The 23,468-nt window shown below is 41.1% G+C and overlaps 1 protein-coding gene across 2 annotated transcripts in view; it reads left to right on the forward strand.

Annotated features, from left to right (window-relative positions):
• DTNA (dystrobrevin, alpha) overlaps positions 1–23,468 on the forward strand; it is a 46,000-nt gene that overhangs the window by 10,578 nt on the left and 11,954 nt on the right. The window contains exons 5-9 of one of the 2 annotated variants that reach the window (XM_010150929.1): positions 937–1,026; positions 14,232–14,319; positions 16,814–16,911; positions 18,278–18,391; positions 21,728–21,824. In XM_010150929.1, the coding sequence (XP_010149231.1) occupies positions 937–1,026; positions 14,232–14,319; positions 16,814–16,911; positions 18,278–18,391; positions 21,728–21,824 (487 nt within the window). The remainder of the gene's footprint in view (positions 1–936; positions 1,027–14,231; positions 14,320–16,813; positions 16,912–18,277; positions 18,392–21,727; positions 21,825–23,468) is intronic. The other variant, XM_010150930.1, reaches the window with a different exon arrangement.

Genomic DNA, 23,468 nt, shown 5'->3' on the forward strand with positions numbered 1-23,468 from the left:
AGCTCTCGGTGTTGTCTCAGTGCACAGAGCTGCTGGGTGTGACTGAGATGTTATTTGGACGCCAGTCCCAAAGCAGCCCCCAAGACCAGTTCTCCTGCCTGTACGGACAGGGAGATTGCAAATGCATGTTCGTTTCTCTTGCTGGAGTATATGGAATTGTGTGTGTTGGGGCAAGACTGGATAATCTATTTGTGGCCTCTCCAGGACAGGTTGTTAAGAGCTATGCTCTTTAAGAGTGTAGCTGTTGCTTCTGTTTATCCCCAGGGAGTCCCTGTGCTCATTCAACAAAAGTATGCTTTGCCATATAGGCCGGGGACCTGCATTAATAATCACAGCACTATCTGCTGTGCCACTTGTTTTCTTCGTTTGAAAAAAATTATTATTTTACTTTTGTGTTCTTTTGTTCAACTGACTATCTTCAACTATTAGGATTAAACATATATGATCCCTGAGCCATCAGAATTCCTTTTCTCCTAGACAAAGGACTTCTCTAAGAGAGTCCCCTGAAGGCAGGAGACAAAAACCCTGCAACCATGGGTACCCAGACTTCCTTATAAGTGGGTAGTATGACGTCCTTACACAGCAAAATTTTCCATGATGCAGCAGTCAGTTCTGGCTTTTTTAGATTTAACAGTACCCTGATATGTAAAGCAATTACATTGCTTGTATGTTAAAGCTATTGTAACTTTTGTTTCACTGACCTAGAGGGATTTTTAAGTGTTTGACAGCTTATTCTCATTATTTTTATTTTCAGCTCTTAGAAATGTAATTTGCACTTTTTTTATTCCAAAAAAAAGCACCCTGCCAACTGTCAAGTCAGTATCCTTTTTAAATGGTTACGAACTGCATTTATAGTCATGAACCCGCTCTGAACAGGCTGGTGTCTGTGTATACTTTTTGGGTTATTAACAAGGTTTCGTTGTTTGAATCATTCAGGTTACTTGGGGGTATAAATGCAGCCAGTCCTGTGGCTGATGAGCATTCTCTTATAAAGCTGTATGTAAATCAGCTTCACAACAATTCACGGTCAGTATGAGAGCACTAACCCACTAATGGCTGTAGTTCTGTAGCTCATGAACTAAATCATTAGCAATTCTGCTAAACTGCTAAAGATACTCTTTAAGGAAGGCTCTGGTGGGCTAGAGGGTTTCTGTGGCTCCAATTAGTCTTTTGAATAGACTTCCTGCTGGCTGTGGGCTTTGCCAACTTCTCTGGCTTCTGCTCAGTGCAAATCTTTCATTTTGCCCTTTCACGGAGGATGAATATTAATGTATCCCGAGGAAGTTGGAAACGTTGGTTTTGAAAAACAAAAAAATACACCTTTATGGTTTCATCGGCAGTGTATGTCTTGCCCGATGTCTTCTTGACCAAGGAAGGAGAGAGGCTCGCGTGAGAGCCTGGAGACGACTCCAGGCCTCGGGGCCAGCCTCCTCTTCCTCTTCCACAGCTCTCACTCCTGGCGGTTACTGTTCTGCAGTTAGCACGGCTTGCCAATAACCTCCCCCAGACCCTTTGCTTTGCTTTTCAAAACGGCCACAGAAGAGGCAGGTCTAATACCTACTAAACGTAATCGAAGACCTCCCATTTACAGAGTGAGCGTTGGATTTGGACTCACGCCTCTGGTTGCTGCACCCTTTTTCCAGCATTCTCTCTCATCTTAGTGACCTAAAGGAACAGCCTTTTTTCATTCTGCATACAAGAAATACACAGTTGGATAAGAACGGTTTCACCATCTTTTACTGTGGAGTGCAGTGACCTTTTTTTTTTTTTTTTTGATGAATCCATGAGCATTAGCTATGATTCAGGAAGAAAGTACTGAGACCAAGGTACTTTTCTCCTAAATGCCAAGTTCTTCAATCCGTATTAGGCTAGTTACAGTACCTTCATTCATTCTTTTAGGTTTTACTATTATTATTGCCCTGGGAAAATCAGGCCTCATTAGCAGAAACTCATCCTCTCGTACATCAGAGAAACACACTGTGACAGATCCGTTTGCAATTGTGCTGATTGTATATTAAGTGCTCTGTGATTCATATTATAATAAAAACTGTACAAACTCAAGGTAAAATTTCTAGCTGAACGTAATCAATGCTAAAAGCTTTGCTGGCTGTGTTTTCACTGCAGATAACTTAGGGTTACTTTAATTTGTTGCAGTCTAGTCCAGAGGTTTCAGATAGTTTCAAAGAAAGTTTTTATGTAATTAAAATGTTTATGCAAAGGAGAATTGGCAGAGACTGTCATTTGTAGCATTCCCGTGGTATTTATTTCAGGGAGCTGTGTTCACAGAGGACTGTTACCATTCGCAACTAGTGTCTCCCTGTAGCAGGAACTGCTGAATTCAGCACAGAGTCATTCTGCTGCTGGAAATGGATATGATCTCATAAGTTCAGCACAATATCATCTTCATTTCTGGATTCAGGGGTGAAAAAATGAAATTAACTGGGAAGAAGAAGAATCTTATTAGAGGAAAGATCTTTGAGAACTAGCAAATACAAGGACAAATTATGGGGAACAACTGAAAGGAGATTGAACATTATATGTTCTTTGCAGCTTAACTGCATCTGAAGCACCAATTTTGGGTGGGTACGCAGTAATTCCGAGGCTCAGAGGAGGTCAGATTCAGGTTTTCCCTGAGATGCTTCTTAGTTTCTTCAAGCCACTTAAGAATCAAAATTCCTTAAAATTTCTCTGCTAGCTTTGCTTAGTTTGAGCCACTGTGTCCATAAGGAGCTTTCATGAGGAGGTTGGCATAAAAATTACAAGCACCTTTCTGCTAAATATATAGTGTTCAAATTATTGCCAACAATGTGCTCTGTACAGCTCAAGAAAAACTTTAAAGCACTTATATTAGAAAAGAAGAAACAAAAGACCTGTGATCTTCTCCCAAATGCCAAATCACAGTCATTTGCTGCAATGACAGCTAATATGTGATTAAAACCACAAATCCTGTAACTTTTTTATTGTAGCTAATACTCAGGTTTTAATCTCAGTTTTGGTTTTCTGATCTCTGATTACCTGGAGGGCAGCAGAAGAAGGGAATATTGCTGCAGAGTAGGTAATGCCCTTGCAAACCCAATGAACTGGTTATGTCAAAACAGGTAAATTGAGCATTATAGGAACTTATGTCCAGTCAAGAGGGATAACTCTATACCCCAAATTAATGTTTTCTTCCTTATTTGCATTCTTTTGTTCCCTTACTGCAGTCTGTCAGTGCTGCCTTAAAAGTCCATTGCTACCATAATCTATACAACCTCTTTCTCTTTCTTAATAAATGTCTTTTTTAAGATATCAAATTACAGGACTAAGGTGGGATAAGATGAAACAGAATGGGTTTTCTTGCATTTTTCTCAGGCTTTGCTCACAGCTAATACATTTATTTCTTCTAAAGATGCAATAAACTGGAATAAATGGAGTGATGCAGCACATTCTGATGAACTTGAAATTACTTGGCAATTCCGTGGTAGATAGAAAGGATGCACTATAGTATCAAATGCCCATGGCCCAGGAGAAATTGAGTCTTATTTAATGATGAGTCAGAGTAGATTTGGCCTTTTTTGAAGTCCACATAACAGCTAAGAAGAATTGGATATTCTACCTGGGCATAGTGAGAGATTAGGTCAAATTTTGGACAACAGCTAACTTTGGAGCAAAACGTACTGGTTGCTGCTGTTGTCCGTGTTTCTGCCGCTAAGGTGTGTGATAGACTTGAACTGCATGTTGCCTTCATACATTGTTTTCAGAACAAAATGAGAAATGCTCCTTATTTCTCCAACAATATTCTACCTGCAAAGGAAAGGTGTGACAATTTATTAGGCAGGTAGATACTAAAGAGGGTGTAAAACTTACACCAATATTGTTCATCTACATCTTTGTAGACATCTGCTCACAGTTGGAAGTTTTGTCTCTTAATTTGTATGGGGAAGCATTCTTTGGCATCTTAAAAAAAGTTCCATTTTAACAGGAATATGTCTTTCAAATGTATGTTCCAGTTGGTAGGACCCAGAGAAACACACTGTGGCCAAAACAATCTCTGAAGTATTAGCTGTATTTTGGGGAATACATGTAGAATGTGGAATAACAAGAAGGACAAATGTTGGCTCTTCCAAATGAAGGAAGATTGAAGGTGGAAACAAGGACAAAAGGTCGAAGGGATTATACAAGAGACAGCCTAACCTTGGTATTCAAAGATATCGAAATCATGAAAGAATTAGTAAGCACCTGGAGGATAATAAACCAATGAGAAATAGCCAGCATGGAATTGTCAAGAACAAATTTATGACAAATCAAACTAATTTATTTAATTGACAGGATAACTGGCCCAGTGGGTAAAAAAGAATCAGCAGATACAATACAGGTTGACCTTAAAACGGCTTCTGACATAGTCCCAGATGACACAGAAGTACCCATGGCAAACGTGGACTAGGGGAAATTAGTATACAGCAACACTGAAAATCAGTAATTACATTTTCAAAAGTTTGCTGTCATTCTAGGAGGAGAACATACCAGCTCGGATTCTTGAAAGCTACCCTAAGACAGACACCACACTATTTCTTGTAATGACCTAGTCAGAGCAATGGAGTGAGTGTAGGCAACTTGTCGGTGGTGCAAAGGTTGAAACAGTTATGGGAAGGAGTGCTTGGAGAGCAGTTTCTAAATTAAAAAATGAGCTCAGTTGCAATTGATGTCCAAGTGATCTGAAATCAGTTAGAGGAAACTCAGTAATTATAAGCGAAAAGTGCTCTAGCAAGGAAGCAAATAATCAAATAAAAGATGGAGCATAATTGGATGGGCTAAAATATTTTAACAGAGGACCTAGCAGGGGCAGTGAACCACAAACTAATTTAAGTCAGCAATATGCTAGTTAGATTGCATCTGGCTCTGGGACATCATGTGGAAAGCCATTAAAGCTCATTACCTGGAGAGGGAGACATCTGCCTGGAGGTTTGCACCCAGGGTAGGACAAATGCACTAACCAGCATGACCGTTCCAGGGGAGACACCCAAACATCAGAAAAGCTTAGAAAACAGCTTATAAGAAGAGGTTGGAAGATAGAAGTTTGCTTAATCAACGAAGAAGAAAATGGACATTGAACAATTGATATAATGTCTGTCAATGAGTGAAGTTTGCTTGCCTGTCCCTCCACCCTAACCATGTTGCTTCTGGAGCACAGGAGAGGAGAACTTAGGGTTGACGGTGAGGGCATCACTTTGCGCTGTTAGAAAGCAAAGCACAAAATCTGCCCTGGGGTCTTTGGTCTGTTACTGAGATAAGGTATTTATCTTTATGTAAGAACCAGCCACTTCATTTTTGGCTCAAGTGACACACCCTGTCGCCCTTGAATGCCTTTTCTTTCGGTAAGCAGGAAGAAAACGTGATGAAATACGTATCCTTCTAGATGTCATGGAGTGTGTTTATCTGCATGGATATGAGTTCCGTGCAAGCACAGCACAGATAAAGAGCATGCTGATGGGCATAGGAATGTGAAGTAACCAGATTTTTTTATTGCTGTGCAGTACTGCATTTGATTCACCTACCTTCCAGATCTATTATAAATCAATAGGGCCTGTGTTCCCAGGACACCCATCGGTACCATCCTTTTCAGAACCCCGCTGCCAGCCTTGACCTCCCAGATGGAGGGGAGTGGCATGCACCTCATCTCACTGAATTCCCCTTTTGTCCTAAGATTCAAAGTTTTGATCTTCAGTCCATCAGAGCCACGTCTGGTCAGATTTGTCATGCAACGCGCTTGTGCAGCGTCATGGGCCTATACACAGCTGGATGCGCAGGCACGTGCATGCTCCCACACCCGCCTTTTGGTCGATGACGTTTATGGTATCACTAGCCAAACCAAAAAATAAAGGTGAATGATTTTAAAAATAAGAAAGTAAAACATATTTTTGTTCTGCTTTGTTGTTTTTTAAATCAAAAATGCTGCAGCATGAAAGAAAAACTAACATTTAAGTGTCGCCATTTTTAGCCAGTGTAATCTTAAAAAATTATAAATGCAGATATTTTAGCATTGGGAAAGATGCAGTTACTGCAATCCATTAAGTACTGTAGTCAGAAAAAGGTGGGTTTGATGAATTTTTTTTTTAATCAACAGAAGAATGGTACTTCTGAAGACAGAACTGGTGTATCCCCCATCATTGGGTATAAATTAGCCAATTTCCAGTGGTTATTGAAACCATCTTATGGCAAACATGGAGAAATGCAATTTAGCTGTTACAGTGAAGCTTTCCCAGATTGAAGCCTGCATTTCAGATGGTGTTTACCTCGGGCTCCACCTGGAAACTACACAAGCCTTCAGCTCTCCACTTGTGAGAGAAGCACTTTTTGTTTGTCTTTCTGTAGTGAAGGCTTTCTAGTTTGCTTTTGGAGAACAGGAGGGAAAACTCCAATTCCTGACTTCGCATTTCTGAAGTTTTCTAAAACTGAAGCTTCTCTTATTTTTGTTCAGTCCAGGGCACTTGAATGACTTTCTCCAAACTCTGTTCTGTAATGAATTTCAGACATCACTGTTTACCCTCTTCTTAGTTTTCCTGTCTTATTAACTAGCTCTCCTTCCAAGAATACTGAAGTAGAGCAGAGCAAACTGCTGGCTAGGGCTGCTCCAGCTTTCTTGAAAGGCAAAGGGTAAGTTAAAGAGAGAGTATGTTCGTAGCTTGCACTAACACAGCTAAACCAAAACCTTTTCCTCTATTCCTCCCGCTTTTAATGTATTCTATAAACATCTTTCTTGTGGAAATTGTGATAACCAATTAACCCAGTGAGCTATGTAGGGCATGTTTAAATATCTTTATGTACACCTGGATGTGTGAGGTCTTGATCAGACACTTTCAAGCCAATCCAACTTGTGATTTCAATATGTTAATCACGTGTGTAACATTTGTATATTTAATGTATGTATGTAAACCACAGTATACTAAAGCAAATAGTACTGACCTCACAATCTGCTGTATCTTGAAATAAATGGTACTGTATAGCTCCAGTCCCTGGCCCAGTCTGGCATCTCACTGATTTCCAAGGCTGGCTCTGTAATCAAGTAAGATTCTACCATCCTAAGCCATTAAATACTTAACATGTAAATTATAATAATAACAAAATAATTTCTGCACTTGGTATTTTTTTTTCCTAAGAACACTTAAGTATGCATTCCTAAATTCCCATTTCACAGTCTTACTTGCTCCTGCTTTCTCTGTTTACTTCCCTCTGTCTGTCCGGACTGCACCCTCTCTCCCCCGACCCCGTTTCAGGTTACAGTACAGCCTCGATGTTGCAGACAGGCTGGCCGATGAACATGTACTCATCGGGTTGTATGTCAACATGCTGCAGAGCAACCCCGCACGGTTAGTGCAGGTTTGGCACCTTTGGGGAACCCAGGAAAGGGGTGTTGGTCGGCCAAATGCTTTTGCTGTTTCCTCTAGGAGCACTGAGCTAAAGGGAATGTGTATGGATACGGGGTATGTCCTCCCAGCGCTGGTGGATTGTGGCCATCGCTGTTATAGTCTCTAGTGATGTTAAATAGCAAGGTGTTGCTAATAATTGCTTAGTTAAGAATGGCTACATAAATTGATTTTGGTTACTATGCTCTAGTCCATGCAGGACTTGATGATAGTACAGAAAACTTCATGCAATGATGACTAACAAGTCTGTGTTTTCAGGCTAACGATTTTTGAGATGTTATATAATTTGTAGCTTCACCTTTCATCTTGAAAGTAAGAAGTAGTAATAGTACGTAAACAACAACAACAATAATAGAAATTTGCGTATTAGTCTAGTGAAGGAAGGAGTTAATTTCAATTTTTACATGTCAGGAATTGTTTTTAAATCTGCCTGATTTCTGCATTGTTTTAATCTTGTATATAAATTTGCCCTGATCTTTCATTCAGACTCAAGTATGACCATTTTTTAAATGCATGTCTTGGACACAGTTCATTATTTCTGCTGGAATGAGTACAGAGCTTTGTCTACTGCTGACCTAGCACTTGGGGATGGTGGCATCGCAGCGGGCCATCCCAGGGAAGGCAAACACTGGCCCACCTCTCCAAATGCCACAGACCTCTAGCTTTTGCAGCCCAGTAGCAGCAAGGTGGTGAGCGGTGTAGCGTGTGGTGCTGAACAGAAAACTGTATGGTGTTTCTAACAAAATTATGCTGGCGACGTTTCATTTGCTCATAACGAGCTCTTCAGTTTCCTGTACTGCTGCTGCTATTGTGGAGTGTTTCTCAGGTCAGGAGAAACTCTCTGTTTACTCTGACATGTAGAAGGCAACAAGCAGCCTCATTTGAGAGGGTGAATGCAGTGGTTTTCTGCAGTGTTACAAAATTCACTTCTGTGTGTAGCTCCAGTTGAAAATGTGAGCAATTTACCATGTAGCTATGCCCAGTGGAGAAAAGGGTCTGCCTGCAGTGGTCTGGAGCTGCTTCTCTATTCTGCATCCCCCTGGAATCTGCCAGGATGTTTCCCCCAAGGTGTGTAGAAAAAAAGGCAAACTGGTTTTCAGTGAGGAAAATGAAAGCCATTTCTTCAATACAGAAACATTTTGAAGGGGAATTTCATTCCTGGAGCAGCGCTTGCAGAAAGCAGGCTTATTGAGCAATATTTACCCTGTGGCTATGAAAACAAGCTGTTGAGGGCTTGTGTGTAGACCACTTATTGCCCACACATGCTCAAAGAGGACCGGAGTCCTACCACTACCACTCGGTCTGGTTTGACAGGGAGAAGGAAATGTGGCCCCGATTACTACCAGTGACTTACTGGTTACGGTTGTTCAAGAGGCCAGCAAAGAGTGGACATGGTTTGGAGTAATTTTTGGTACCAGGCTACTGATGCCGTGTTTGTGATTCATTCGGCTCCAGTGAGGACCACCAGCTAGATCCCCTTCTGAGAGCTTAGTTTCGTCTTTACCACCTTCATCCTCTAAATTTTATCCGATATAGTCCAGCCTGTTCCTTCAAGCTTTTGAGCAGAGTTCACCAAGTCATATAGTACATTTGTACCCAAATATGCACATACAAATGACGTGCTGTAACACCCCTCAAATTTAATGCTTTTGAGGGATCAATGCAGAGTGACTGGTAATGGCCTTAATTGTTTAAATAACCAATGCAAAGCAATAGTACATAACATCTGATTACTGACATTAAATCACTGCAGTCACAGGTTTCTCGAGAAACAGTCATCTCAGTCATTTATATAAGGTACCAATTAAATTTTGACAGAAGTGTTACCGAGAGGGACAGCAGTCTTAGTCATGTGTCAAACCATGCTGCGTTGCCACTTCGTGCTTTGCTGCATTGAGGGAAGCCATAAAGGAAGTGAGGGGTTATATTTTGGTAAGGACAAGAAGAACAAGCAAAGCGTTGCCATCCCGAAGCTCCTGTGTGAAGGCAGTTTCCAGGAGAGGTAGGGGAAGCCTCTGCTGGAGGCTCAGCTGCTCCATCTTGGGTGGCATCTTTGGACAAAGGTGAACAACTCCTGCCTGTACCGCAAAGTGGCTGGAGGCAGTTTGCTCAAAACCCACACAGGGGTGTTAGGATGATGCTGAGTTCAAGTTATTTCACCCTACAGCTCCATAAGATTTGGTAACTTGATTGAAGCATGTCGTTAACCATAATGGGGTAGCTTGTGATTGAGGGGAGGCTGCAGCATCAGCTCAGCTGTGTGTCTGCCTGAAAATGCTGCCTGTACATACCCGTACCTGCCGTCACGTGTTCTCAGGTGCTGCTGGCACCCGGAGATGAAAAGAGGAATGGTTGTAGCTGGACTTTCATCTGCAAGAAAAACCTAGGGAAACACTTCATGAACATAATACGTAAAACTATCTTAAGAGCTATGTAATAGCATTTCAGAACAAAACAAGGTGGTTTTTTTTCGATACTGAGTCAGGGTAATTTATAGCAGCTAATGATCAATCCAGTATACTTTTTTTTTTTTACTGTTTTAAGCGTAGCTAGTATTTATATTTGGGGGGGAGGGATGTGCATGAAATTAATTTAATTAGTTTTCACTCCTTATCTTTATTTTTCATCTGCAGTTGTTTGATACTGCAACTAGAAGTGCAAGTTTTCATTTCCATCCCTCATAGGCTAATAAGCTACTAGTGGGTTTTTTAGAATCCCTTACTCTAGGGCAAATTAAGAAACAAGAGAAAGACAATTCATTATTTATAGTAACTGTACGGGTAGACGAAGTATCCCTTAGCCAGATTTTTGGTTAGATTAATTGTAAAATGTGTTTTAGCATGTAAAACCAATACTTGGTATTTAATTTAGTTCATCTTTAGTGTCTGATTCTAAAAAAAAAAAAAAAAACCAAACTTTTAACTGCAAGTAGTTTTCCTTTTTGTTCATAGAAATTAAGAGACTTTACCTAGTTTTGAATATTAATATTATTTCAGTCTTCTCAGGTGCAGAAGAAAATAAGATAAAATATATTGTCAGTAGGAGGTTATTTTTGTTCCATAGAAAGTTAGTTTCTGATTGTTTTGTGTGATACTGTGTAGTACTGTGGTGAGTCATATTTCTGTACTATAAATGTGCTGTGCTATTCTATGGTATTTTCAAAAATGTTTATTAGGGGTGTGTGCACAGCAACTGACTCTAGGTAGGAAGGCTGGTCGAATCTTCCTTTGAAAGAGGAAAAACACTCAGAGACCCACTGATTACAGAGGAAATGTCGCTGATTACAGAGGAAATGTATAGACACTTGGCTCCTTTGAACAGAGTTAGTTTGTATAATTACACCCACATACCTGGGTGTTATTAACATTGTGACGGTAAAATCTGGGTGATTCTGAGGTAGATGGCAGATCAGCAATAGCAGAGGGTTCACGTGATGTGTCTCAGTTTAAAGTGCCTTAAAACCAGGACAGTTTTGAAAGTGTCACAGATAAACAATCTTCAGAATATATTTGGTGGGTTGCTTTTAGGACACTGTTCTTATAGCCTTGAGGCTTAGAAATCTACCCTTTAATTTGTCAGTATTTCTGTAGTAAATTACTTACTAAGCGAAGGTTTGTAGAGTAAGAGCACGTCATGAAGATCACATTGATATCTCTACTGCAACAATTTCACAAGAGATTGTCATTTCTGGAACTTTTCTAGCCAGTGGTGACATAATTTTAAGACCATCAGGGGACATCTGTGTCACCTATTGCAGGTGCCTACTGCAGAGCAGGCTGATTTGACACATCTTAAGCCTGAGAAATAGCAAAGATCCTCCAGTGTCACCCTTTTGTTCACAGGCTATCATCTTTTTTCAACATTTTCCTGCAGTTTTGAGATCCCTTTTTAACGGATCTTCTTAAGACCATAAGATACAACACAGATCAGTTGAAGCCTAAAAAAAGAAGTCCTGTTGTACAGGTGATAATGTTGGATATTCACTCTACATCTGAATGGTAATAATTCTGCCAGACCAATTATTGCTGATAATTAGAAAGTCTTCAAAGAAATGATCACTAATGGAGAAGCAGTGTTAAAAGTGTTTAACTTTTTTAGAAAAGGCAGCTTAGGAGCAGGATATTTGTATGCAAAATGGTCGCTTTCTTTCAAAAGGATGCCTGAATTGTTCTCTTGAGGGTCCCAAATTCTGCACACATATCCATAATATTTTAAATCTTGCATGTATTCACTGCATCATTGTCTGTGAAGTTTCTGAAGTAGAACAGAAGTGAATTATGGTAAATCAGAACTCTGAGATGTAAAAGTCTTGGCAGTCAAGGCAAATGCTGCTGTGCGTACGCCTGTGCTTAGTGATCACACAGAATAGGTAAATTCCAGAATTAAATTAATCTCAGACATTGAAATTTAATTTACAGAGCTTTGGGGCCAGTGATTTGTGGCATTCATAGATCAAATTTGCTGTGCTGCTACATCTATTTTATGACATCCACCTACACATAAATATATATATCAAAGACATTAAATAGCAAAGAAGTTAAATAGCAAGAATGAAAAAGCTGCAGTGGCTTGGTTTGCACAGTAAAGTCATTATCTCAGGGTTAACTCGCATCTTAGGACTATGTTGCAGATTGTGTTATGCCAACAAGTGGAACCATAATCCATTATTTTTCCAGGATGGATAAGGTGGTTGCACATTGCTGGAAAAAGGAAAACTGATGCCGAATACTTGCTGTTTTCATAGCCATCTGTTAGAATAGTCATTATGGAAAAATTAAAAATTAATTATACTGTCATGAAAGTAACCCTTATTACCTGGTCTGCGTTATTTTATGTGTCAGTAAGAGTTGTTTCCCCCTTCTTTCTCTGGATGACATATCAGGACAGTAGGCATGAGTATGTAAGAAGCAGAATTGCATAAATTTAGAAAAATGGCCCTTGGCTTGGGTCTTTTCAGAAAGTAAATCACTTATCCCACAGGAATCTGAGTAAGCATAGAATTAGGCTAGGTATATAACAAAATAAATTAAACATAACCAAAACCAAAACAAGTCAGTGTTCATCTACCACGAGAGGTCTTGTGTGTGCTCTGCCGCACAAGCTTAGCTTACACAGAACGCTTCTGGGTCTGACCTTTCGTAGCTTTACTCGTTTTCTGCATTTCATGTTTGGGGTCTCCCAGCTTATTGTCAGAATGACAAAAAAATATGATGTTTGTCTCTTTTCCCCTTACCTCAGCAAGCCATAACAAATCCACGTGACTCTCAGCTTTAGTTTAATGATCAATGAATATCAACCGCTACTCATCTTTCAAACATAACTTCTAAACCTCTGTGAACTTAAGCAAGCCAGCAAAAGATGCACATTGTTGGTACCTGGGGATGTGAACTCACTGAGAATTTTTACAGAAATAGTTCCTTTTCCGTTTGAAAACACTGGTTCTTCAAAAGCAGAACTTTTTGCACAAGTGCCATGTTCATCTGGAAGGCTCTTCAAGTTCAAGATAGAATTTCTGGCAAACATTAGACTAAGGTGTCCATGCCCAAAGTCTTTTAAAACTTGAAGCTCGGTTGCCAGCAACCGGTTGCTTGTCCTGAAGAGCCTGGGGCTAGAGAGGTGGGTGCCTGTCTCCCATCAGCCAAAACTTCTGGGAGTTGCCAAGGCATAAGAAAAGAGGTCAGACTTACCTCTGTCTGGACTGGTCTGCAGGCTTTCATGTTTTTCACGCAGCAAAGCAGTCTTCTCACCTTTTCTTAGGGGCGTTTGTCTTTTGTATATACCAAAAATACTGCAATACAGGATTCCAAATCCTGGGATTATCCAGGGTCAACTAAGTCCTCTTCACATTTCATTTTCTGTCTATTAGTTTTGGTGGTTCTCTGCAAACTTCTAAATATTTAGAAATAGTAAAGGTTCCCACTGTATTACCTTTTTTCTGCTTATCTGACTAAATAATAGCCTCCATTTAGAATAAAAACAGCTGGCAAGGGATTTGCATGAGAGAAATATTTGCCTTTGATATTGTTAGGATAAAAGAAAGTAATAAAATGCAATATTTTAAAGGAATTCAGCGCATTTGCAGTAAGTTCTTATACTTTCTGAGTAATTTTTGTGGAGATGCTGTGCATGTGGCCAAAACAGACACTTTTTATAGTAGGTGCACTAGCACCTGGCAGCAGGACTTGGCTCCAGGTTAAAGTCAATCCAAGTCTGGGATCAGCGGTGCACCATTATGTGGTTCTGTGAAATTTTACTCCTAAACATAAAGAAACCAAGAATAAAAGAATCTGATTATAAATTCGTAGATCAGCGGTTCCAAACTGTGGTCCATGAGGTCTTGGCAAGTGCCCTGCAAAACTGTCCTAAATAGTGGTTTCCATTGCAAATCTGTCAAAGCTTCTAAAATTGACCTCAGCAAGCACTGAGCTTCCCACTAATCCATTGTCGAAAAAGTAATCGCTCTTCTAGGTGAGACGACAAAGCCGAGGAGTAAAAACATGCTGACTGGTGGTCCTAACCTCCTCCCAACCCTCTTTGGGCAGAGTAGTTTGCAAGTTGCATCTTGCAGCGCCCTGGCCAGAGCTTGCAGATCGCTGCTGTTTCCCCCTGAGGGAAGGTGCTACCTAGCCCCTAGAGCTGATCCTTCCAGGGAAATTACCCTCCCACTTCTCCCCTTTGCTCAATTAACATCTGCCGTTGTTAACTTGGTGACATTTTGCTTCTAAATTCTGTGATGAGGGTGTGTGAGTGGACAGCGTGACAGAGCAAGGGCCATTTTTGCTGTGTATTAACTTGTCTTTTCCCCCTTCCCCCCCAAACCCTGAGCAGCGTGCTCGACAGTGCAAGTCGCCTGGATGAAGAACATAAGCTGATCGCCAGGTATGCAGCAAGGCTGGCAGCAGAAACTTCTTCATCAGTAAGTGTTCTAATTAAAGGAAGGTACTTTCCTTCTGTCGTGTTCCAGGGGCTTGGCAGGATCAGGGAAATTACATCTGACAGTCTTAATGATTAATGGATCATTTTTCCCTGTCCTCTTCATCAGATGCTGTTATGCTTTAGCAATAACACTTTTACACAGCCTATTTAAACTAAAGAATCCACATACTAATGCATATAATCTATAAACTAATACAGTGGTATTTAAACAGTTACAGCAAAGGGAATCTGACATCTTGAACTCAGGAAAGACTAGAAAATGTTGTCTGGACTAGCTTTGGTTAAAGGTTAATGATTTACTGCAGTGAAAAAATGGGGTGGTGAATGCATTTTACTCTTTAGTTCAAATATCATGGCCACTAGGGCCCTAAGTGCTGAGGATTTTAAAGAATGATCTTCGGCAGGATGACTGTAATGACCCTCTGCATTAGCCCTGGCTCCCATTTTCATTTCAGAGCAGTGATTATTCTGCTCTATGTATCCCAAGATAGAAGGTGATGACAGGCTAAAACCTCACCAACTCTGTGCAGGAGTAAGAGAGACTGAAGCAAGAACCTAATTGAAGTATATAAAATCTTAAGTGGCACAAATAAGGTCAGCCTAGTTACCTTTTTTTCCATCTCAGCACATTTGATAGAACAAGGGACCATAAATGATGGTTAAGTGAAAAGTGGCCAGTCCAGAGTGCCCGGAAGCATATTTTCACACTGAGATTTACACTGCAAGGTCAATTGAAAGGGTGAAATCAGGCACCGCTCTTTGTGTAAAAATACCGCGTCCCGTTCGTGCCAAGTGAAGGCAGTGAAGATGGATCTGCCAGCCCGGGCAGCCGTCTCTCCTGGAGCATTTCACACTACCTGCAGGTGCAGGGGAAGAGTGGGGTGCAAGGGTGCTCCTGGTCTGCCAGCCCAGACCAAATCAATCCCTTCCAGATCTGTGACCCCATGTTTCAAAGTTAAGGCAACATGTAGGTGATGGTCCTGTTTCTAAAGGATAGTAATTCTTCATGGGAGCAAGGTTTCTTGAATAATGTCACCGGGTAGAAGCTGGTAGAAATCAGTTATATAAAACCTGTCTGTGATACGGCAGAAACTTGGGAAAAAATATTTAAGTAGCTTTTAAGTAGAGCTGGTTTGAAGGAAAATATCTGAATTTCTCTTTGCTGTCCATCTGTGCTCTTTGAACAAAGGAGACAGAAGGAAAAAAGAAGGTTTCTGTATACAGAAATCTGTCCAAGCATGAGAGAGGCACCCCATTAGGAGCACAGTGGAAGTTTTAAAAGTTTTGCTGATGGTCATCCTGTTTTTTAAGGAACAGAATGTATTAATAACACTGGACGTTCAGGATAAAGATCCTGGATCTCTCTGTATCAGTCTTGACGTCCACCAGCGTGTACCAGTTTCTCTTCTTCCTGCACTCCTCCGCTTCCCTGTGGTTGGACTGTTAATGGAAAAGTATGCCTGTGGCAGAAAAATTAGGAAATGGCTACAGGCATAACGTACTGTCCTTTCCCCACAGACAGTGCTGACAAAGGTTAGCAGTGAGTTGGATCTTCATCTTTTCTGAGGGTCCAGTCCTGCAAGGTGCCATCTCCTGGAGGAGGTGGCTGGCATCATGTAAAATTGAGCTCCAGAGTTACATTTCTCAGGGCTCTTAGGGTGAGAAACACTGGGATCACAGCAGTAACTCAGCAGAGTATTTTTTGATGTATGATTCTTTGGAATTAGAAATAAATGGGTATCTCTGATAGTGAAACTATAAATGTCTTGCTCTGCATTGTCACTGATACGATACTGAAATACAGGAGCATGAACAAACAAACCAGTATTTGATTATTGGTGATGAACATGAAAAATGAGCATAGTCCACTGAAGCTGTAGGGATTGCTGCCTACTTTGGTAAGAAGTACCTTAATTAGCACTTAATTTTATTGGAGAAAAAGGGTTCTGCCCTACCTGAAGTACTGGGGAAAGAGCTTTTCTGAAGTATCACCAGAGCATACAGGAAAACTTGGCCAAATGGGGCACTGAAAACTTGAGTAGAGCTGTCAGACTGAAAGTAAAACCATACTTTCAAGAGAAAGAAACATCACTGCACTGGAAACACATCCTCTTCTTTTTGGAGAGGAGTGCTGTTTTTTCTGCAGTGTATTCCTCTTGTCTGTAGTATCAAAATTAAGAACCATATTACAGCAACTGCCTGCAGCAGTGGCATTGCCTTTTACAATTGGAGAGGAAGCTCCTCAAAGCAATGAACAGACAGGATGGTAAACACTGAGTCTTATTTACTGTAGCGCTTACCCTGCCTTTACTAGCACTGGACCTATACTGGTATGGGCATGACGTGGATGCTCATTTTTCAGTGTTGGCAAGCCTGTACTGCATTTTCTTCAGGCAGATTTCACACAGCTGTGTTAAACTCATGGGTGCATGTTAACTACTCCTCCTTCAATGCAGCGTTCTCTTTCACAACAGCAGCCGGGTCAGCAGAGAGGGGCATCAGATATCTCCTTCACCATTGACGCAAACAAGCAACAAAGGCAGCTGATTGCAGAGCTTGAAAATAAAAACCGGTAAGCATCCACACAGTACCTGGGTTTGTCCAGTCCCATATATTGTGTGTGTTTGTTTATTTTACCACCTATATTTTTTGCTACCTACTTCTAAGCAGTGTGATAATATATGCACATATGCCTCCCCCTGCAAAAGGTACAGGGCATAAAGGTCCACAGAATATGACAAAGGCTTTAAAATCCACAGCCACCCTGTGCATTAATGAGCGTACTGTTCAATGACATGATATAACCATTGATTATGTTTGCAGCTGTTGTTTGTTGAGTTTAAAAAAAAAAAAAAAGCCTGTCCTGTTTCAAAACCAGATTAACTTTGAGTTGGATCCTCTGTAGCACAATAACCATGAAATGATAAAAGGATCAGTCACACTGGTGATGTTATGCTCCCCTGCTTTTATTTGTGAAAAAGATGATTAAAGCTTTCCAGAAAACAGTCTGCCTGGGAAAGGTTTGCAGGAAGGTTGGCAGCAAGTTCGGCTGCTGATCAAATGAGACTCTGGGTGCAAACGTGACTGAGACTGAAAATAGTGTTGAGGAGAAATAGACCATCCAGCCCCAAGAAGGAGTGACGCCCGTTTGTTAGCAGCAGAGGCTCTGGCCCTGGGTATCAGGCTACCTGGTGCCATGAAACGGATGGCAGCAGAGCTCTGCTTTTACTGCCGGACTGTAACACACAGGCCAGCCCAGACCAGATGGTTTCCTATTCCGAACTCTGCACTGCCTTCTGTCACCGTGTAATGAGCCACCAGCTCCAGTCTCGATTTCTCTTTCGTGGTTCGAGGCTGCCTGCTGACTGTCTGCTATCCGGTGTGTTATGAAGAAGAGAAAGAATCCACAAAGGTTTCAGCCTTCTGCTGCGAAGCTTCGTGTTAGCCTTTTGACAGCACCCCAGGGCTGGCAAGCCAGACATAACAAGTCCAAGTAAAGGGCTTCTCCATGAGTTGCTGGCCATTCTCAGATCTCTGCTTACACTAAATGTGTTCTCTTAAGTGCAAAAGGTTTTCTCTGATACTCAAGAGGAGCCAGATACTATTTTTGGTTTTGTGAAGTTCGTGAGATCTTGAAACATTCATGGGCAAGAAGTAGAAGGGAGCAATTTAAGCATATTGCTATTTCACATCTACATCTGACTTTTAGGGGTCTTGAAGAATTGTTACTCTTTATGGTGAAAATCGTAAAAGTTTATTTAAAGTCTCCAGAGACCTGTCCCAGTGCTGAGAGCTTCCTTTGTTGGTTGAAGCCTGGTCATATATCCACGTTGATGAAGAGCTACGTAGTCACGCTTTTTCTCCTCTTGCAATGTCCAGTGAACTGGTTTTGTGAAAAATAACTGACTTGTAGTCTTCTGCTTGTTCTCCTCCCCAAGAGAAATCCTGCAGGAGATCCAGAGGCTGCGACTTGAACATGAGCAAGCGTCTCAGCCCACACCGGAGAAGGCACAACAAAACCCCACCCTCCTTGCAGAGCTCCGACTCCTGAGGTAAGTTCACAGCAGTAAAACCTTCGGGAGGTTTTAAAAACTGGGGCTAACCAGTTTTCATTTTCAGTAAGAGTAGAAATAAGAGAGAAACCTGGCTTACAGTTTTGAGGGCTTTCTTAGGTGACTAACACAATGTGTGGAGGTTTTTTCTCCATTTTCAGTGCAGGTTGTAGTCCTAATGGTAATTAAGCTTATGCTTTAAACAGAATGCATGAGGAATCTCAGCTATTACTCATCTACATTAAATTAAGCATATGCATTAGTGTTTGCAGAGTTAGGCCCTTAGGTGATTTGGAATCAATTCCCACATCCTTGTCCAAGTGCCATTAATTATTATATGGGGAAAAATGTCATTCTCTCAGAAGAAGCGTTTCTAAAAGTCTTCTCGTGTATGCTAAAGTAAATACAGGGTTATATGAAAATACAGCCAAAATTAGAACTTGTAAGGAGAGGTCAGATCTGTTCTCAGTGCCAAACCAGACTGCAGAATGACCCTCCTTGTCATGTGGGAAGTGAGGAGTAATGTCACCTGCAGCCACTGAAGATTTAGAGGATCATTTTCCCAGTTATCCCACCAAGCTAAAAACGTTGATATGGATGTATCTGCATGTTAATTAGGATACTTTACATGGATATAATAATTGCCATGTATAGCACACTGAAGAAGAGTAGTTGTCATCAGCCCAAATCCATAGGCTCCCTGCAAGCCCTGAAGTTCAGGTTGTGAGAGCCAGAGAGGGAATCCAGTAAGAATATTCAACATACTTCATGTGAATAGAGAATAAGGTGTAAACACTTGGTTTCTAGTGAAACAAGGCTAGATTAAATTTTATCCCCCCTGCCATAGAGCAGTTCTCCTATGAGAAGGCTAAAGAACATTTTTGGCCACTTAGGCGCTCCTCACACGAGTAATATTTTAGTGGTCTGATTCATAATCAAAGGAAATTACTGTAAGAAATTGTGCTATTTTTTTTTCTCTACAAATACTGTATGGTTTTATTATAGAGTTTTCCACACTAGAATAGTTTTCTGTTTCACAAATAATTCCATTTGCTTTCCAATCTGAAGACAAATTAGCTGCTTCTTGATTTTAGTATGTAATTACTTCTAGATAGCTACAGGCAAGTGGCTATCTATTCTGTGAATGTCTCTGTTCTTTGAGACATTCAAAACAGACTGATGAAAACGTGTACACTGCTTAGAATATACCAATAATGTAGCTCCTGTGCATCAAGCCTAAAGTCTATTTTAAGCAGGTTTATGAGATTAGCTTTCTATGTAGTTGACAAATAAAATCATTATCCTTTAAAAAAAATATCGAATGATTGTGCAGTGTTAGCAGACTGACTACTGAATTTTTGCCCTCTTTCCCATTTTGCTACACTTATTAAATGTGAAATAACCTTATTTGAATTTCCTGACATGGGATGTCCCTAGGGCAGTGATGCTGAGTTCCTCAATTATGATATCTTTTCTGATTTAATATGCAACGTCAGAAAATAACTTTTAATCTGTGGGTCTGTACTGCTTCGCATACCTTCTAAAATGTTCACTGTCTGAAAGGCAAAGGATTGGCTGTTGATTTGCTGTGGAATTTAACACCACCTCAAATTCCTAGACACTTAAGATGTTCTTATCATGTGGAAAACAGCCAGACTCAGAACAGCAGCACTGATTTATGTCTTACCCCACAGATTTTTGGGGATTGAAGCAATTAGGGTAGTAGGTGAATTTGGTTCGTATAATATTAAGAAATGCTGGAATCTGTAAATTATCTTGTGGGTGCCTGTCCCAGAATCTTTGACTAGCTGCTGTAGTGTTGCAGACTCACTGAAATGAGGTTCTGAACACAACATTCCTTTACATTACCAGTAATGTCTTGGAGGCAGGTTGGAAAGCCCATTACTTCCAATAAGTTGCTCTGGAGAAAAAAGTCAGAGGAGCGGTCTGTGCATTGCACGCTGCTTAGGTCCCCTCTCTCCACAGAACGAATGTAAAACCCATCCAGAGGTCTGTGCTAGGACCTGCCACTTTGAATTACATGGATAAGGTATCTTATTTTTATTAGCAGTTTCTTAAACACAGTTGCCTTTGTACAGTTCATAGCATTTCCAACCATTACATGCCTGGAAAATCAAAACTAGGACAGGCAATTTGTAGGAGAAAATAGGTTAATCCTCCAGAAGAGTAAATACAACCTGGCAGTGGTACTATATGATCCTATTATATAGGTGAGAGAGAGCACACATGAGCAATCCTGTAGAAATCAGCGTTGTTTAGCTCAGTAACTGCTTACTTACAGAGAAGGCTCAAAATCAGGGTTTCACGTTTCCCTAGATGTAGGATATGTACTTAGTCTTGTTGAATCTGGTGGTTTTCCATTTAGGATTTAATTTTTCATATTTCATAGGTAGTACAAGGCTAACAGTGTTGTGGTTTTATGTTATTTGCAACACAACAGTGTATAATAAATACATAAAACGTATATTTTTTCAACAGTAATGTTGTTAGTTACATCATAGCTTCCAGGAGGCAACTATTTTATTATATATCTATGTGGGGATCTCCCACACAATTCAGTGATTGAACATGTGCAAGTGCTGAACCCCCATCCTGTGCAGTGGAGCTGTGCAAAGTCAAAGCTGTTCCCGTTTATGTGGGCACAAACTGGCTGCCACGCTTGGAGGGGCTCAGTCTTCACACTGTCACGGGACTAGCACTGGACTCTGAGGCCAAAGAGCTATTTTCAAACAGTTGTATCTCTGCTATGTGACAGTCTTGCTCTTGCTTTCAGGAAAAAAAAAAAAAATAGAGCCAAAAGCAGATCACTGTGGTTTTCTGGCTGAGTTTCTGAACTCCCTTAGCTTCTCTCATATCTTGCTCTGTTCAGTGCCCTGCTGTAACTTTCTGTCCTTCAGGGCATGGCTTTAGTTGCTCTGTTCATTGCCCTGCTGTAACTTCCTGTCCTTCAGGGCATGGCTTTAGTTTCTCCTGGCAGCTAGTGAGGTTATCAGCTGGAGAGATCCAAAGACAAAAACTGCCAAGGGAATCTAACACAAATCTGTTTGAACCTCGTTTGATCTTTGGAGAAGGGCCTGTGTCAGTGTCTGTCTTTTCCATAATCGCTGTATTCAGTCCCATGAATATTCTTAGGATGAGGGAACTCCCTGGCTTTCCAGTAGCTCCGTTTCTGAGCACTGCACTAAAATCGTGCGGTGTGCTAGCTTCCCTGCCATCTGTAGGCATACACCTCATAGCCTGGCTGGGGAAACGATGCAGTTAAAGGCTGCTGATGTTGTGAGGGGTGAGCTCTGATCAGATCTGCTTGTTTCTCAGACAGAGGAAAGATGAGCTGGAACAGAGGATGTCTGCTCTCCAGGAAAGCCGGAGGGAGCTTATGGTTCAGTTAGAGGGCCTCATGAAACTGCTGAAGGTAAGGAACTCCACCTAATAATACCAAGGAGAACAGGCAGAGTGAAGTAAGAGAAGAGATATGACCATAGAACGCTGCAGAACTTGACTATTTACACCCATAAAATTTGGCTTTGTTTCCTTCCCTTTCTATTTTTCGCCGTGATCTTTCACGGGGGTTTCAAATGATGTTGTTCCTGCAGTAACAGCGCGTCATCATTGTCACCTACTGCTCAGTGGATGGAACATCAGAGACAGCCTCTGAGGTCTTGAAGAAGTGATACAATCCTTTAAATAATATTGCGGCATGATGCAATACAATCCCGTTTTGGTGGTTTTTGCAGAAGGATTTGGCTGCATCCCTGAATTTCAGGCTAGCAATCTCTGTATTGGCCATTCAACAATGTCCGAACACAAAGTATTTTATGGTCCAGGTTCAGATGTTTTTTAAAGTTTTCTCTGTTGAGGACAAAAACAGAAGAGTAAGAAACAAAACAACTCGTAAAACCAGTTAACTAATAAGTGTGAGGAAAAAGCAACTCAGCACTGTACACTGTTATCTACTCTAGCTGACAGTACAGAATTGGTTTTGGTAGTTCCTTTATCTTTGCCCGTCTGGTTGGTAGTCCTGTCCGATGTGCCATTTGACCACCACATCTAACTCCCTGATCTTAGAGATGCTTCCCTCAACAACACTCGGTCATTTTCATAAAGACAGAAACAAGCCCTTGTTAAACAGGTGAAGCATGCCTCAACAAAGGATCTCAGTTAAAAAATGGAGATGTCAAAAAGCATGTGTATTTTCTGGACAGAACAGGGTAAGGTGGAAGATGTGTCTTCATTTGCAGAGTCCAGCCCTGTGTTACCTGCTCTGCCTCAGGACGCATGAGGCGAGAAATGCACGTTGGAAGAAAGCGCTCTGCATAGCATGAGAGTCTGTTTTGTTGCTGGCCATGCCAGATAAAATGAGTGCAGGGAAATTCATTGCAACTTGGGTCAAACATGGCTCTGATAAAAGCAGAAAGAATTCCGCAGAAATCCATTTAGCAGCATGTATTTGCATCAAAGGCTGAGTTTGACCCCTTGCATCTCCTCAGGCACAGGCGTCTGCAGCCACCATGCAGGAATCGGTGGCACCTGAGCAGCAGAGCCCACCCAGTAGCCAGCAGATTTTTGGGAGCTGGCGGTAGACAGGATGTTTTATCCCTCTGCCTACGAAATGCTGCAGTGCTACAACAGGCAGTCAGGACTGCCTGCTGTCGTCGCTGTGCCTGGACAAAAAGAATCTGGGGTAGGAAATGATAGTAGCTTTCTGCATGCTTTGCACTTTTCTGGTGTTTCAAAGTATGCAGAGGTGGGACCATAACCTGGTCAGATACCTTCAGCTATCTTGACTTTAACCCTGTACTCCAGATTTGGCTTTGTTTTCTGTTCTTCACTTACATCCTGGCTAATGTCATGTGCTGATCCTCTTTTTCTTCAGGAAGAAGAACTGAAACAGGTAGTAAGTTGCCCTCTTATTGGAGGCCTCACTAACTCTAAACGTGATTGTGTTCCTGTGATTTGTTTACCTTCCTTTGCTTGAAATCTGTCTGTGTTCTTTTGACCAAAATTAATATTTTGCAGTTCTTTCACACGCTATTTTCAAGTGTCTTCGAGCAATTTT

The sequence above is a fragment of the Eurypyga helias genome, unplaced genomic scaffold (genome assembly GCF_000690775.1).
Source record: "Eurypyga helias isolate BGI_N326 unplaced genomic scaffold, ASM69077v1 scaffold4394, whole genome shotgun sequence".
Lineage (NCBI taxonomy): Eukaryota > Metazoa > Chordata > Aves > Eurypygiformes > Eurypygidae > Eurypyga > Eurypyga helias.